The following is an 18201-nucleotide window of genomic DNA, read 5'->3' on the forward strand; positions in this document are numbered from 1 at the left end:
TATTTAAAGGGAGCTCTAAGAAGTAAAATCATATTCAAAAGGAATGGCCATTTGAAGGTTGAGGCATACACTGACGTAGATTGGGCGGGCAACCTGGTAACTTGGAAAAGCAAAAAGCAGAAAGTTGTAGCACTTTCAAGCGCAGAGGCAGAATTTTGAGGGATCATTAAAGACATAACTGAAGTATTGTGGATAAGAAAATTGGTGACTAAGATTGGGTTTTCACAACAATTGCCAAGGCAGTTGAAATGTGACAACAAAGTCGCAATCAGCATTTCAGAGAATCCTGTACAATATGATAGAACAAAACATGTTGAGGTGGATCGATACTTTATCAAAGAAAAAATTGAAAATGGCACTATTGATTTTCCATTTGTGAGATCAGAAGATCAGTTAGCAGATATTCTTACTAAAGCAGTTTCATGACGAGATCTTGCTAAAGTTCTAATCAAACTGAGTGTTGGTGATCCCACTATTCACCTTGAAGGAGAGTATTAGAATATCATAATTAGGGAACAAAAATAGAAAAATATCAAAAAAATCAGAAAAAATCAATATAATTTATTAGGATATTATTTCATAATTAGCGTATTCATTAGTGTACTCTTAGTCTATATATTGGTAAGAACCTTGTAATCAAAAGTGACAAGAAATCAATAATACTTTTCTAAATTATTATTCTTTTCTTTCTTAAACCCTTTGTACCATCGTAACAAACTCTACCATATTAAAATAAGATTCAGGAGAATTGGAAGTTTTACAAAAAATTAACCATCTCCTTAGCCAAATGACTATCCTTAAAACTCCTCAAACTATGGAGTCATCCACAAGAGTCACTAGACAATCCACAAAAATTGCCATTAACATCATTCATGAGGAGTCACAAAATTCTAAAGAAAATCCCAAAGAAAATTTAGACTCACCAAAAGTCAACTCCCAAAAGTCAACCCTATATATATATATATATATATATATATATATATATATATATATATATATATAGGGTTAATAGTCAAACTCGTTTTTTAAAAGATCACTCATTTTTCAAATTAATCCTCAAATAATTTTTTTAGTTATATTAGTTCTTGAAAGATAAAACGTAAGTCAAATTAGTCATTTCGTTAGTTAGATGATGACGTGTCACGTTAAGTGCCACGTGACATGATGACGTATCTCGTTAAGTGTCAGGTGTCATCACTAGATGATTGGTTGACATGTCAGGTCAGAGACACCTAGCACGTCACGTGTCACTTGACATGTAAAAAAGTAATTTATAATCAAAATTCAAAAATAGTCCCTGAAAGTTCAGACGTAAGTTATTTTTATCCCTAAAATTTTAAAAATTAATGAAATTAGTCCTTATATAATTTTTTTATTTTTTCTTCATAATATTAAATTTAAAATATTTTTGGATAGTACTAATTTTAATATTATTTTTAGACCTTAGTAAACAAAATTCTCTTTACATAAAATAATAAAAATAATTAAATTATTATGAAGTTATTTTGTCATTTGTATTTTAAAATTTTACCTTTTCAAATTGTAATTTTTTTATAGTGAAATTTTTTTATGAGTAAAGTATCGTTTTTGTCCCCAACGTTTGGAGTAAATTCTATTTATGTCCCTAACGTTTAAATCGTTCTATTTGTATTCCTAACATTTATAAAAGTGATTCAATGTTATCCTACTATCAATTATACTAACAAATTAGATTATATTTTTCAATTATTCTCACCTGAATGTATTCATTCTCAATTAGGTCTCACTTGGATGTGTTCGATTTTAATATTATACCCATTATTTGTGTTTAGATTCAATTATGTCCCTAGAAAAGTGAATTATGTAAATATTGTAGGAATTAGTTTCAACTTTTGATGAGCTATTTTTCGGATTAGATCATCAATTCTATCCCAGACATTTGTATTCTAACTTCAAGAAGAGATTTTTAAAACTCAAACTAAAGCGTTCATGATGTATAATTGACGGCAGGATAACATTGAATCACTTTTACAAACGTTAGGGATACAAATAGGACAATTTAAACGTTAGGGACACAAATAGGATTTACCCAAACGTTGGGGACAAAAACAATACTTTACTCTTTTTTATTTAAACGAATTTATCAAATTACTGATGATTATATTTAAAAATTTAATATTTTAAATCTCACTAAATAATATAATATTTATTTTAAAATTTAAATCTTTTAAATTTTTAAAATTATAATTTTTATTATTGTTTAATTTATATGGTAGAACTCAATATATAATTAAAAAACCAATTTGTCGAATCACTTGTTGAATCTTAATATTTTAATATAAAATATTTATACGATAGAACTCAAATTATTGTTGAATATTAATAACTAGTATATAACTAGTATATACTAAAAATTTTAATATTTTGGATTTCTCTAAATAAATATAGTAGTTATTTTAAATTTATAATCTTTTATTCAACAAGTGATCCCACAAATAAGTTTTTAAAATATTGAGTTTTATCATATAAATTAAACAATAATATAAATTATAATTTTAAAAAGTGTAAAAGATTTAAATTTTAAAATAACTACTACACTAAAATATTAAATTTTTAAATATATAATCAACAATAATTTGATAAACTTATTTAAATAAAAAAATTTCAGCATAAAAAAAAAACTTACAATTTAAAAATGTAAAACTTTAAAATACAAATGACAAAATAATTTTATAATAATTTAATTATTTTTATTATTTTATGTAAAGAGAATTTTGTTTATTAAGGTCTAAAAATAATATTAAAATTAGTACTATCAAAAAATATTTTAAATTTAATATTATAAAAAAATTATATTAGGACTAATTTGATTAATTTTTTAAATTTTAGGGATGAAAATGACTTACGTTTGGACTTTTAGGGATTATTTTGATTATAAATAACTTTTTTATATGTCAAGTAACACGTGGCGTGCTAGGTGTCACTGATTTGACACGTCAACCAATCATCTGGTAACACGTGACACTTAACGTGACACATCATCATCTAACTAATAGAAAGACCAATTTAACTTACGTTTTATCTTTCAAAGACTAATATGACTAAAAAAATCATTTGAGGACTAATTTAAAAAATAGGTGATTTATGAATGTGACTATCAATTCTCTATATGAAAAGGAGAGAGAAAAACTACATTAACTGAAATAACTAATTATTAATTTTTTAAGGGACACTCTACTATATAGATTGGGGTGATATATAGAGAGAATATAAATTTTTTTATAATTATTTTTATTATTTTATTATTATTCAAAATGTGGATTTTAGCTTTATTAATTTCTCTTTCATCCAATTAAAGGAAACACCTATAAACTTACATCTGTACCTTATAATTCACAATTTTTTAATTGGCATAACTAACTTGTCCTAACTAATAAATAGTCTGATATAAAGTTGTTATTCCACATTATCGTTCTCCTCTTTGTCCTTCGATTAGAGAAAAATTGGTGGAAAGATAGATAGAGTGGTGAAGAATATAGTTGATAATACGATGAAAGCTAAGAGAGGAACAAGATCGGTGGTTGACGATGAAGAGGAAATATGGTTGGTTGTATGATGAAGAGAAAAAATAAAACAGAAAAAACTGGTGGTTAAAAAAGGATTTGTGACTAAAAAAGGAATAATATTCTCTTTTTTTTGAAAGGAGCTAAGAATAGGCAGAGAAAGAATAATAAGTGGAGTATGTGTAAACAATATAGCTAGGAAGAAAAGAACAATATAATTGATGTTCATTAATTTTTTTTTTTATTTTCAATGCTGCTAGATAACCAACACTAATTGGTTGTCATTGTTTAGTAAATAATAAATGAGATCTAACAAAATAATTATAGAGACAACAAATTTAAATTTATTTCTTTCATACCTATCTTATCCATTTAAAACTCAACAAAAATATGATATGCACACAAAAAATAGTCATCAATATATATTTTATATTTTAATATTTATTTTATATTAATGATTAATTCAAAAGCTAAATTTTAATATACACATAATATAATTAAATTTGAAGGCAATATTCTTAAAAATTCTCATCACATTCAAAACAAAATAAAAATAGATTCAAAATAAAAACCAAAAAATCAAAATATGAGAGCATGAATGTGTTATGTTGCATATAATGGAAAAATATTATGAGATATATCGGTGTACTATATAGGCGTGTCCGCTTGAGTATGGATGTGTTACAGTGTGAAGACTGGGATGAGCTACAAAATATATTATATAGCCTATAAATAAAAAAAAATGAAATATTCTTAATCACCAAAAATTTACAAGAGATGATTATATAGCATAAACAATGAAAAAGCATAAATGAAAAAAAATTAAAAGATTAATAATGACGAAATAATGATGACCTACGAAAAAGAAGAAAGAGTAATAATTATGTACATGAAAATGATAAAAAGAAATTGAAATTGAGGATGAAAAAGAAGAAAAAGGGTGAAATACATTGCTGATATTTAAGTGAATAAGAAAAAGAATATTAAAGGGCGAAGAAAAAGAAGAAAAATAAATGAGAAAATAAAATATGAAAAAAATAAGTGTAAAAAAAAATTGCTGGGAATAATTGTAGTTATCATAGGATTTGATCTTATATATTAGCTAAAAATATGAAAAAAAAATTAATTAGTTAAATAATAAAAATTAAATTATTTATTATATTGTTTGAAGTATTTGCTAAGTAAATATTAATTGAGTATTATTTTAATTTTATTTTTAAATTTTTTAAAAAAATAGAGCATGCATTGGATTTTGAGCTTTTAACTATTCAAGTTTTTTTTTAAGGATAAACTACGCACCTGAATAATTTTATCGATAAAAATACACTCGAATTTTGTTATGGACAAAAATGTTCTCAAATAATTTAAAAATGCGATAAAAATGTCCAAATTTTTTTTATAAATAACAAACGATTTTTGTATTTGACAAACTGTTTGTGCATTTGACCCAAAAATTTATAAAAATATTTAGATAATTATTTAAAAAATACAAATAAAAATCGGATAAAAAATTTATCTCTATACATTTTTATTTTTTAAAAGTATTATTAGTTGTTGACGAAAAAATTACAAAAAAAGATACTTAGCGATTACTAAATTTTAAGGATACAAATATTTTTTAATATATTTACAAAAAATTATATTAAAATTCAATTTTTAAAATATTTTTTGAGAATATATATTTAATGTTCGATATTTTTGTCGTGTTTTTAAATTATTCGAAAGTATTTTTATCGATAACAAAATTCGAATACATTTTTATCAACAGATACATTTTTTGTGATTTATTTTTTTTATTCAAAAAATGCAAGCAGACACCGAGCCTTCTTTTTAAAGTTCGGCCTTTTTTTAATTTAAACCAAAATGAAAAATGAACTAATCATGTTAAATATTTTAATTATCCACTTATTATTACTATTTGAAAAAATATATTTATGACAAGTGAAAAATTTTAACTCAATCAATTCTTTATTTATGTGACTGGCTATACTGGTTAAAGTGTTAAACACGCAGAAAATACTAAAATGTGTTATGATAAGAATGAGACGTGGATGCCTATTTTCATGTGAAGTTCACATCCTCAAGAGAGAATGTATTTAACAAGGTTGAAAAAGTTACCTTCCTGTATGCATAGAAATAGGACCCTAAACCTCAGGCAAATACACACATCAATAAAAGCATTTCTTCTCTCTCTCTACGAAGCTTTTCTTTATCTTCGTATTACAAATATAGTATTAATATATAAATCATAGTTATTATGGTAGGATGATATTAATATTAGTGAATATTAATACTAGAGCCTTTCATTTATATTTCTTTATTTTATCTTTCTTATTTAGTTATTTTATAACACGTTATCAGCACGAAATTCTAATAAAATTTTAGGAAAACTCCAAGTAACAAATTTTTATTATATCGAAACTCTTTCATCTTGAATATAATGCTTTTGATATATCTGGATACTATATGCTAAAATCCATCTTAATTCAATGGATCTTGGAGATACCATTAAGGCTGAAAATAATACATCCCAAAAGGATAAAGCCAAAGTTATGTTTTTTCTTCGTCGTCATCTTGACGTATGATTGAAAAATGAATATCCCACATTAAAAGATCTTGCAGATCTGTGGAAAGACCTTGAAAAGAGGTACAATCATCAAAAGACGGTGATACTTCCTCAGGCCTGATATGTTAGAGAAAATTTTCTCGATCTTCCATGTCTCGAATGTGCTCCTACAGTAGCAGTATCGAGAAAAAGAATTTAAAAATATTATGAGTTAATTTCTTGCTTTCTTGTTGCTGAACGCAACAATGAGTTGCTCTTAAGAAATCATGAAGCGCGCCCAGCTGGCGCCGCCCCATTTTCTGAAGCAAATGCGGCAAATTATAACCCCAAAAGAGGTAAATGGCAAGATTTTGATAACAAGAAAAATTATGGAAGGAAAAGAAATTATGTTCACAAGAAAGGATCTCACCAGAAGTGGGATAAAGAAAGAAATAATGGGCAAAGTAAATCGATTGAGGATAGATGCTTCCGTTGTGGTGGAAAGGGCCATTAGTCACGTACCTGTCGTACCCCAAGGCACCTAGTTGATCTTTATCAAGCATCCATGAAAAGAGATGACAAAGGAAAGGAAACAATTTTTGTTTCAAATAATGAAAATTTCACCACTTATTATGATGTATCTAATTTCTTTAAGGATTCTAAAGGAAATATTGGCTATTTGATCAATGATGGAATAGTTTGATATATATATATGTGTTTGTTAAGTATTCATGTGAATAATTTTACTGTGCATGTACTTCTACTCATTTTATTATTATTATTATTTATTTTTGAAGAAAAATGGTAAGGACATATTCTGAAGATATTTACTTTGCGGATAGTGCAAGTTCGCACACTATTCTTAAAAGTAATATATATTTTACCCATCTTGTGCCAAAAGAAGAAAACGTTAATACTATTATTGGCTCAGGCAATGTGATAGAAGGCTCCGGAAGAGCTATAATTTTGTTTCCTGGAGGAACAAAATTTATAATAAATAATGCACTATTGTCTACCAAGTCTCAAAGAAACTTGTTGAGCTTTAAAGATATTCGCCGAAATGGATATCATATTGAGACTATGAATGAGGAAAATTATGAGTACTTATGTATCACAACTCATAATTCAAATAAGAAAGTTATATTAAAAAAGTTGCCCTCACTTTTATCTGGGTTATATTATACCAAGATTAGTGCAATTGAATCACATGCCACTGTAAACCAGAAGTTTACTAGCCCAAATGAATTCATAACTTGGCATGATAGATTGGGTCATCTGAGAACAACCATGATGAGGAGAATTATTGAAAACTCTCATGGACATTCACTAATGAACCAAAAGATTCTTAAAACTAGTGAATTTTGTTGTGCTGCATGTTCTCAGGGAAAGTTAATTTTAAGGCCATCACCAGTAAAGGTTGGATTTGAGTCACCTGAATTCCTATAAAGGATTCAAGGTGATATATGTGGACCCATTCATCCACCATGTGGATCTTTTAGATATTTTATAGTCCTAATAGACGCATCTTCGAGATGGTCATATGTGTGCTTATTATCTTCTCGCAACCTGGCGTTTGTGAGATTACTGGCTCAAATTATTCGATTAAAAGCACAATTTCCAGAAAATACAATCAAAGCAATTCGTCTTGATAATGCTGGTGAATTTACTTCCCAAGCTTTTGATACTTATTGTATGGCTAATGGAATAAGTGTTGAACATCCAGTAGCTTATGTTCACACACAAAATGGGTTAGCAGAATCACTTATTAAACGCCTCCAATTAATTGCTAGACCCTTACTTATGAGAACAAATCTCCCAACCTCGGTTTGGGGGCATGCTATTTTACATACTGCATCATTTATTCATTTGAGGCCAATGAGTTACCATCAGTTCTCTCCTATGCAATTAGCTTTTGGCCAACAGCCAAATGTTTTCCATTTAAGAATATTTGGGTGTACGATATATGTTCCCATTGCACCACCTAATCGCATCAAAATGGGACCCCAAAGAAAATTGGGGATCTATGTTGGATATGATTCTCCCTCTATAGTGAGGTATCTTGAAATACAAACTGGAGATGTATTTAAAGTCCAGTTTGTAGATTGTCATTTTGATGAATCAAAATTTCCAAAATTAGGGGGGAAGAGAATAAGTTTCCTAAAAAAGAACTTAATTGGAATGCATCATCGTTGATGCATTTAGATCCTCGATCAGGGCAATGTGAAATAGAAGTTCAAAAGCTTATACATTTGCAAAGAATAGCAAATGAATTTGCCTGATGCATTTTCCGATACAAAGAGGATAACCAAATCTTATATACTAGTGGAAAATTCCCCAATTCGAATTGATGTCCCAGTAGGACAAATAGCCACTGAAGCAAATACACGCCAGAAGCGTGACAGGCCTGTCGGTTCCAAAGATAAAATTCCTCGAAAGAGAAAAGAGGTAAATACTATTCCTGTTGAAAAAGACATAGTAGAGACATCTGCAGTTGTCCAAAATTCTGATATAGTTTTAACGCCAGAAGACGTTCAGGTACCTGAAAAGTGTGAAAATGATGAGATCTCGATAAATTATGTCTTTACAGGAGAGAAATGGGACCGAAATAAGACAATTGTCAATGAAATATTTGCATATAATGTGGCATTAAATATCATGCATGAAAGTAAAGATCTTGAGCCAAGATCAGTCAAAGAATGTCGACAAAGGAATGATTGGCCAAAATGGAAAGAAGCCATGAAGGCTGAATTAGACTCACTTGCAAAACGTAGAGTCTTTGGACCTATAGTCCGTACACCTGAAGATGTAAAACCTGTTGGATATCGATGGGTATTTGTGAGAAAACGAAATGAGAAAAATGAAGTTGTGCACTACAAAGCCCGACTTGTGGCACAAGGTTTTTCACAAAGGTCCAGTATAAATTATGAAGAAACGTATTCCCTTGTAGTGGATGCGATAACATTGCATTATTTGGTCAGTTTATCTGCATATCATAAATTGCATATGCATTTAATGGATGTAGTAACAGCCTATTTGTACGGCTCATTAGATCGGGATATCTATATGAAAGTCCCTGAAGGACTAAAGATATCTAAACCATCCAGTGAATATTCGCAAGGGTTATACTCAGTTAAATTGCAAAGATCTTTATATGGTCTAAAGCAATCTGGACGAATGTGGTATAATCGTCTTACTGAGTATCTGGCCAAAAACGGATTCAAGAATGATGATATATGTCCATGTGTTTTCAAAAAGAAAACCGCATCTGGATTCGTTATAATTGCTGTGTATGTTGATGATTTAAATATCATTGGGACTCCTGAAGAGATTCCAACAATTATAAAAACTCTGAAAGAAGAGTTTGAGATGAAAGATCTTAGAAGGACGAAATTTTGTCTCGGCCTGCAGATCGAGCATACAAAAAATGGGATTTTTATTCATCAAGCGACATACGCAGAGAAGATCTTGAAAAGATTTTATATGGATAAGTCACATCCATTAAGTACCCCAATGATTGTAAGATCTTTAGATGTGGAAAAGGATCAATTCCGCCCTAAAGAAGAGAATGAAGATATCCTTGGTCCTGAAGTACCATATTTTAGTGCCATTGGAGCGCTAATGTATCTTGCTAATAATACGCGACCTGACATATCATTCGCGGTGAATTTACTAGCAAGATATAGTTCCTCTCCAACCAGAAGACATTGGAGTGGAATCAAGCAAATCTTTCGATATCTTCATGGAACGGTTGATATGGGATTGTTTTATCCCTATGGATCCAAGTCACAATTAGTTGGCTATGCAGATGCTGGATACTTGTCTGATCCACATAAAGGGAGATCTCAAACAGGATACCTGTTCACATATGGTGGTACAGCTATATCATGAAGGTCCACGAAACAGACAATAGCAGCAACCTCCTCTAATCATGCTGAAATACTGGCGATTTATGAAGCTAGTCGCGAGTGTTTTGGCTGAGGAGTCTGATTCAATATATTCTGTCATCATGTGGACTGATTGATCATAAGATAGCTTCAACTGTCCTGTTTGAAGATAATACAACATGCATTGCTCAATTTAAAGGCGGATATATCAAATGTGATAGAACAAAGCATATTTCTCCCAAATTCTTCTTCACTCATGATCTACAAAATCAAGGGACAATTGATATTCAACAGATCCGCTCAAGTGACAATCTGACAGATTTATTTACAAAGTCACTTCCAAAATCCTCCTTTGAAAGATTAGTACATGAGATTGGAATGCGCCGATTTCGAGACATTAAATGATGTTGGCAAGAGGGGGAGACTGTACTCTTTTTTTCTTGGTCAGGTTTTTTTCCATTGGGTTTTTCTTGACAAGGTTTTTAATGAGGCAGTCCCCATCACAAAGGATATTGTACTCTTTTTCCTTCACTAAAGTTTTTTCCAATTGGGTTTTCTTTAGTAAGGTTTTAACGAGGCAATAATCCTAAATGGGTATCAAAGGGGGAGTGTTGTGATAAGAATGGGACGTGGATGCCCATTCCCATGTGAAGCTCACATTCTCAAGAGAGAACGTATTTAATAAGGTTGAAAAAATTACCTTCATGTATGCATATAAATAGGACCCTAAACCTCAGGCAAATACACATATCAATAAAAGCATTTCTTCTCTCTCTACGAAGCTTTTCTTTATCTTCATATTACAAATATAGTATTAATATATAAATCATAGTTATTATGGTAGGATGATATTAATATTAGTGAATATTAATACTAGAACCTTTCATTTATATTTCTTTATTTTATCTTTTTTATTTAGTTATTTTATAACAAAATGCACCATTTTCTGATTAAACATGAGATTTATTACCATAATAAAATTAGAGAAATATTAAAAAATGATCAGAATTTATAATTTTTTATTATTAATTATTATTAATATTTAAAAATATAAAATAAAATATATTATTAAATTATTAAATTAAAAAATTAAACTAAAAAATTAAATTAATAATTAAATAATAACTAAAAATAATAAATTTTAATAATTTTTTAATATTTTTCATAAAAATATTTTTCTGTCCTGCTGGACTCTGACCAAATGACCAACAAACACATTTCTTTTCATGGAGTGATAGATAAATTAAATATAACACTAATTGAGTACAAGAAAACGAAACAAAAAGAATTATAATATAAAAAATAATTTTATAGTCGCTCTTCTCTTTGATCTTCAATCTCTATCGCTATCAACTATTATTTATCTGATTCAGTTTTCTGAATTTAATTTATTCCGTCTGTTTGTGTGTATTCCTCGTTCTTTACACACACACATATATATATATATATATATATATATATATATATATATATATATATAACCAGCTTAGTAATATTTTATGATAAGTTTAGATTCATTCTGTGAATTGTAAATCATAAAATAAATAAATCTGAAAAAAAAAACTAGATTAGAGTCCAGAGAGTACCTTCCTCCCAAATAAAGTCATCAAAACAATTATCAGATAAATTTAGGCTTCTCAACTCCTTGAAGGAATGGAACAAGGACCAATTGACACGTGTCGCTGAGTTATTCAAGCACCCGATGGCCCCGTTTCCAAGACCATGGTTTTTGTTTAGCGTCTCAAGAGAAAGGTGGTCAACATGGCCGGAAGAGCGATCACAAGTGACCCGCTCCCATTCGCAGCAATTACTCTTTGAGTCATTCACCCAAGAAGGCAGCAAAGACTCATTGGAATAAGCAGATTTGAATTCTAGCAGTGCCTTCTTCTCTTCTGGAAAGCAACCACTACTACTGCTACTCCCGGATACTTGGAATAGAAGTAGTCCTATCACTATTATTGCTATCATCATTACCAACCATGGCTTCTTCCAACTCCACTCCATATGGAAAACGAGATTGAATACTACTTTTTAGAAATAGTTGTACTCTTTATTATATTTTTCGAGCTTTTTCTCAGTTTCTGTTTCTTTTCTCTTTTTTTTTTTTTTTTTTTTTTTATCTTTCTTGTTTCCTCCTTGGCCTATGAAATGGAGTGGCTAAGTTTAGTCATACTTGAATTCCCGAAGAAAATTGGCACACCATTTACGCGCCTAGACCGTGTTTTTCATGACTAAAGACAAAAGCCACTGGATAAGTAGGACCAGAACTAACCAATTTGGATCGTCTAATAATTAATTTATTAATTTATTTAAATAAATATTAAAATTTAAATTCTGTTTTATGTATGTAATGTTTAATAACTAAAAATATTTAGTTGAAGTCAATCAGAATAATGAATATTAAGGATTTTTTGGTATATAAAATAAAATAATTAATTATTTGTTTAGAAAAAAATTTTTAATTTTATTTTTAAGGATATAATTTTTTTTGGAAATAACAGTAGGTTTGATGCATTCTCAGCGAACTCTATAATTTATTTAAGATTTTTTGTATATAAAATAAATTATAGAGTTCAGCGGAAGTATGACGAGCTTACTGTTATTTCCAAAAGAAAAAAATTATATCCTTAAAAATAAAATTAAAAAATTTTTTTAAAAAAATAATTAATTATTTTATTTTATATACAAAAAATTTTTGAATATTAAATAAAATAAATTTTAATTTTTTTTAAACATTATTGATAAATTTATTGGTCAACTGAACATCTTTAAATAAAACTTTAATACTGTTGTGATATGGATGACCACGTAGACTCACCTTCTCAATATTGAAGGAATCATTCTCAAGAGAGAATGGATTTAATGAAGGTTGAAAAGTGATGACCATTTGTGTGTATAAATAGGAGTAGCATCCATCTGAATAAACACACAGCAATAATATAACACCTTTAATTCCCTCTCTCTCTTTCTTATTATAAAGCATTTAGTTTCTTTTCTCTTACTACACACAACCAAATAATAAGAGATCGATTCCCTTTTATGTTGCAATCAAATACCCTTCTCCTTATATTACTATTACAATTCTTTCTCTTCTTTTATTTTATAAGTATTTTAAATTCTATTTTCTATTACTCTTTACATATTATATTAATAGCAATATTAATCATCTTTATTATATTGAGATAGTAACAATAAACATATGCGATTCTCTCTCTCTTTATTTTTAATACTTCTTTCTATCTTTGTATATATATACACATTACAACATATAATATTATTATATATATATAAATTATTATTGAGCTAATTATTTTAATACTAGAGTCTTCTATTTATATATCTTTATTTTACATATCTTTTATTTTACAATACGTTATCAGCACGAGACTCTGATCAAATTTTTAGGAAGACTCAGGTAACAAATTTTCATTATGTCGAAGCTCTCTCATCTTGAATTTAATGCTCTTGATATATCTAGAAACAATTATTTATCATGGATACTAGATGCTGAAATCCATCTTGATTCAATGGATCTTGGAGATACCATTAAGGCTGAAAATAATGCATCCCAGAAGGATAAAGCTAAAGCCATGATTTTTCTTCGTCGTCATCTTGACGAAGGATTGAAAAATGAATATTTTACATTAAAAGATCCTGCAGATCTTTGGAAAGACCTCGAAGAAAGGTATAATCATCAGAAAACGGTGATACTTCCTCAGGCCCGATATGAATGGACGCATTTGCGTTTACAAGATTTTAAATCTATAAATGAATATAATTCTGCAATGTTTCGAATCACCTCACGAATGAAATTGTGTGGGGAAAAATAACTGATCATGATATGTTGGAGAAAACTTTCTCAACCTTCCATGCCTCAAATGTGCTCCTGCAGCAGCAGTATCGAGAGAAAGGGTTTAAAAAATATTCTGAGTTAATTTCTTGCCTTCTTGTTGCTGAACGCAACAATGAGTTGTTATTGAAAAATCATGAAGCGCGCCCAGCTGGCGCCGCCCCATTTCCTGAAGTAAATGTGGCAAATTACCCCAGAAGAGGTAAATGGCAAGCTTTTAATAACAAGAAAAATTATGGAAGGAAAAAGAATTATGTTCAAAAGAGAGGATCTCACCAGAAGTGGGATAAAGAAAGGAATATCGGGCAGAATAAATCAACCGAGGAGAAGTGTTTCCGCTGTGGTGGAAAGGGCCATTGGTCACGTACCTGTCGTACCCCAAGGCACCTAGTCGATCTTTACCAGGCATCTTTGAAAAAGAACGACAAAGGAAAGGAAACAAATTTTGTTTCAAATGATGCTGAGAACTCCACCACTCATTATGATGTATCTGATTTCTTTGAGGACCCTGAAGGAAATATTGGTCATTTGATCAATGATGGAATAGTTTAACATGTGGGATTGTGAAGTATATATGTAAATAAATAATGTAAAGAACTTATTGTTAAGTTTTATTTTCTATATATTTAAGTTTCAAATGTGATGTACATAAATAATGAAATATTAATATGAATTTTGAAATTATTAAATGTGTCAAATTTTAAAATAAAATTTCAGTATATGACATTATTTTATGTACAGTGTTTCTTAGAAAAATAATTCTGATTAAGTATTTAATTTAACTGTGCATACTACTCATTTTATTATTATTTGTTTTTGAAGAGAATGGCAAGGATATGTAATGAAGATGTATGCCTTGCGGATAGTGCAAGTTCGCACACAATTCTCAAAAGTGATATATATTTTACCCATCTGGTGCCAAAAGAAGAATGTGTTAATACTATTATTGGCTCAGGCAATATGATTAAGGCTCCGGAAGAGCTATAATTTTGTTTCCTGGAGGAACAAAATTCATAATAAATAATGCACTATTGTCTACCAAGTCTCGTAGAAACTTGTTGAGCTTTAAAGATATTCGCCGAAATGGATATCATATTGAGACTATGAATGAGGGAAATCATGAGTTCTTATGTATCACAACTCATGATTCAAATAAGAAAGTTATATTAGAAAAATTACCCTCACTTTCATCTGGGTTGTATTATACCAAGATTAGTGCAATTGAATCACATGCCACTGTAAACCAGAAGTTTACTAACCCAAATGAATTCATAACTTGGCACGACCGTTTGGTTCATCCGGGAACAACCATGATGAGAAGAATTATTGAAAACTCTCATGGACATTCACTAAAGGACCAGAAGATTCTTAAAACTAGTGAATTTTGTTGTGCTGCATGTTCTCAGGGAAAGTTAATTTTAAGGCCATCACCAGTAAAGATCGGATTTGAGTCTCCTGAATTCCTAGAAAGGATTCAAGGTGATATATGTGGACCTATTCATCCACCATGTGGATCTTTTAGATATTTTATGGTCCTGATAGACGCATCTTCGAGATGGTCACATGTGTGCTTATTATCTTCTCGCAACCTGGCGTTCGCGAGATTACTGGCTCAAATTATTTGATTAAAAGCACAATTTCCAGAAAACCCAATTAAAGCAATTCGTCTTGATAATGCTGGTGAATTTACTTCCCAAGCTTTTGATGCTTATTGTATGGCTAATGGAATAAGTGTTGAACATCCAGTAGCTTATGTTAACACACAAAATGGGTTAGCAGAATCACTTATTAAACGCCTCCAATTAATTGCTAGACCCTTACTTATGAGAACTAATCTCCCAACCTCGATTTGGGGGCATGCAGTTTTACATGCCGCAGCACTTATTCGTTTGAGGCCAACGAGTTACCATCAGTTCTCTCCTATGCAATTAGCTTTTGGCCAGCAGCCAAATGTTTCCCATTTAAGAATATTTGGGTGTGCGATATATGTTCCCATTGTACCACCTAATCGCACCAAAATGGGACCCCAAAGAAAATTGGGGATATATGTTGGATATGATTCTCCCTCTATAGTGAGGTATCTTGAGATACAAACTGGTGATGTGTTTAAAGCCCGGTTTGCGGATTGTCATTTTGATGAATCAAAATTTCCAACATTAGGGGGAGAGAATAAGTTTCCTGAAAAGGAACTTAACTGGAATGCATCATCATTGATGCATTTAGATCCTCGATCAGGGCAATGTGAACTGGAAGTTCAAAAGATTATACATTTGCAAAGAATAGCAAATGAATTGCCTGATGCATTTTCCGATACAAAGAGGATAACCAAATCTTATATACCAGCGGAAAATGCCCCAATTCGAATTGATGTCCCAGTAGGACAAGTAGCCACTGAAGCAAATTCACGCCAGAAGCGTGGCAGGGCAGAAAATGCCTCAATTCGAATTGATGTCCCAGCAGGACAAATAGCCACGAAAGCAAATACACGCCAGAAGCGTGGCAGGCCTGTCGGTTCCAAAGATAAAAATCCTCGAAAGAGAAAAGAGGTAAATAATATTCCTGTTGAAAAAGACATAGTAGAGACATCTGCAGTTGTCCAAAATTCTGATATAACGCCAGAAGACGTTTAGGTACCTGAAATTTGTGAAAATGACGAGATCTCGATAAATTATGTCTTTACAGGAGAGAAATGGGACCGAAATAAGACAATTGTCAATGAAATATTTGCATATAATGTGGCATTAGATATCATGCATGAAAGTAAGGATCTTGAGCCAAGATCAGTTGAAGAATGTCGACAAAGAAATGATTGGCCAAAATGGGAAGTAGCCATGAAGGATGAATTAACTCACTTGCAAAACGTGAAGTCTTTGGACCTGTAGTCCGTACACCTGAAGATGTAAAACCTGTTGGATATAAGTGGGTATTTGTGAGAAAACGAAATGAGAAAAATGAAGTTGTGCGATATAAAGCCCGACTTGTGGCACAAGGTTTTTCACAAAGGCCCGGTATAGATTATGAAGAAACGTATTCCCCTGTAGTGGATGCGATAACATTGCGTTATTTGGTCAGTTTATCTACATATCATAAACTGCATATGCATTTAATGGATGTGGTAACAGCCTACTTATACGGCTCATTAGATCGAGATATCTATATGAAAGTCCCTGAAGGACTAAAGATATCTAAACCATCTAGTGAATATTCGCAAGGGTTATACTCAGTTAAATTACAAAGATCTTTATATGGTCTGAAACAATCTGGACGAATGTGGTATAATCGTTTTACTTAGTATCTGGCCAAAAACGGTTTCAAGAATGATGATATATGCCCGTGTGTTTTCATAAAGAAAACTGCTTCTGGATTCATTATAATTGCTGTGTACGTTGATGATTTAAATATCATTGGGACTCCTGAAGAGATTCCAACAATTATAAAAACTCTAAAAGAAGAGTTTGAGATGAAAGATCTTGGAAGACCTAAATTTTGTCTCGACCTGCAAATCGAGCATATAAAAAGTGGGATCTTTATTCATCAAACAACATACACAGAAAAGATCTTGAAGAGATTTTATATGGATAAGTCACATCCATTAAGTACTCCAATGATTGTAAGATCTTTAGATGTGAAAAAGGATCAATTCCGTCCTAAAGAAGAGAATGAAGATATCCTTGGTCCTGAAGTACCATATCTTAGTACCATTGGAGCGCTAATGTATCTTGCTAATAATACGCGACCCAATATATCATTTGCTGTGAATTTACTAGCAAGATATAGTTCCTCTCCAACCAAAAGACATTGGAGTGGAATCAAACAAATCTTTCGATATCTTCATGGGACGGTTGATATGGGATTGTTTTATCCCTATGGATCCAAGTCACAATTAGTTGGCTATGCGGATGCTGGATACTTGTCTGATCCACATAAAGGGAGATCTCAAACAGGATACCTGTTCACATATGGTGGAACAGCTATATCATGGAGGTCCACGAAACAGACGATTGCTGCAACATCCTCTAATCATCCCGAAATACTAGCAATTCATGAAGCTAGTCGCGAGTGTTTTTGGCTGAGGAGTCTGATTCAATATATTCTGTCATCATGTGGACTGATTGATCATAAGATAGCTCCAACTGTCCTGTTTGAAGATAATACAGCATGCATTGCTCAACTTAAGGGTGGATACATCAAAGGTGATAGAACAAAGCATATTTCTCCCAAATTCTTCTTCACTCATGACCTTCAAAATCAAGGGACAATTGATGTCCAACAGATCCGTTCAAGTGACAATCTGGCAGATTTATTTACAAAGTCACTCCCAAAATCCTCTTTTGAAAGATTGGTACATGAGATTGGGATGCGCCGATTTCGAGACGTTAA

At 30.7% G+C, this 18201-nt stretch overlaps 1 protein-coding gene across 13 annotated transcripts in view; it reads right to left on the reverse strand.

Moving 5' to 3' along the window:
• Positions 1–12293, reverse strand: part of LOC112703544 (receptor-like protein 14) — a 33659-nt gene extending 21366 nt beyond the window's left edge. For 7 of the 13 annotated variants that reach the window (XR_011864171.1, XM_072199696.1, XM_072199695.1 and 4 more), the window contains exon 1: positions 11558–12293. Coding sequence is in view for 6 of the 13 variants with exons in the window: in XM_072199696.1 (XP_072055797.1) it covers positions 11558–11975 (418 nt within the window). In the remaining 7 variants the exon portion in view is untranslated. The remainder of the gene's footprint in view (positions 1–11557) is intronic. The other 6 variants (XM_072199700.1, XM_072199697.1, XM_072199698.1 and 3 more) reach the window with 3 other exon arrangements.
• Between the last annotated feature and the right edge of the window lie 5908 nt (positions 12294–18201).

Source organism: Arachis hypogaea, chromosome 7, assembly GCF_003086295.3.
Source record: "Arachis hypogaea cultivar Tifrunner chromosome 7, arahy.Tifrunner.gnm2.J5K5, whole genome shotgun sequence".
NCBI classification, from domain to species: Eukaryota; Viridiplantae; Streptophyta; class Magnoliopsida; order Fabales; family Fabaceae; genus Arachis; species Arachis hypogaea.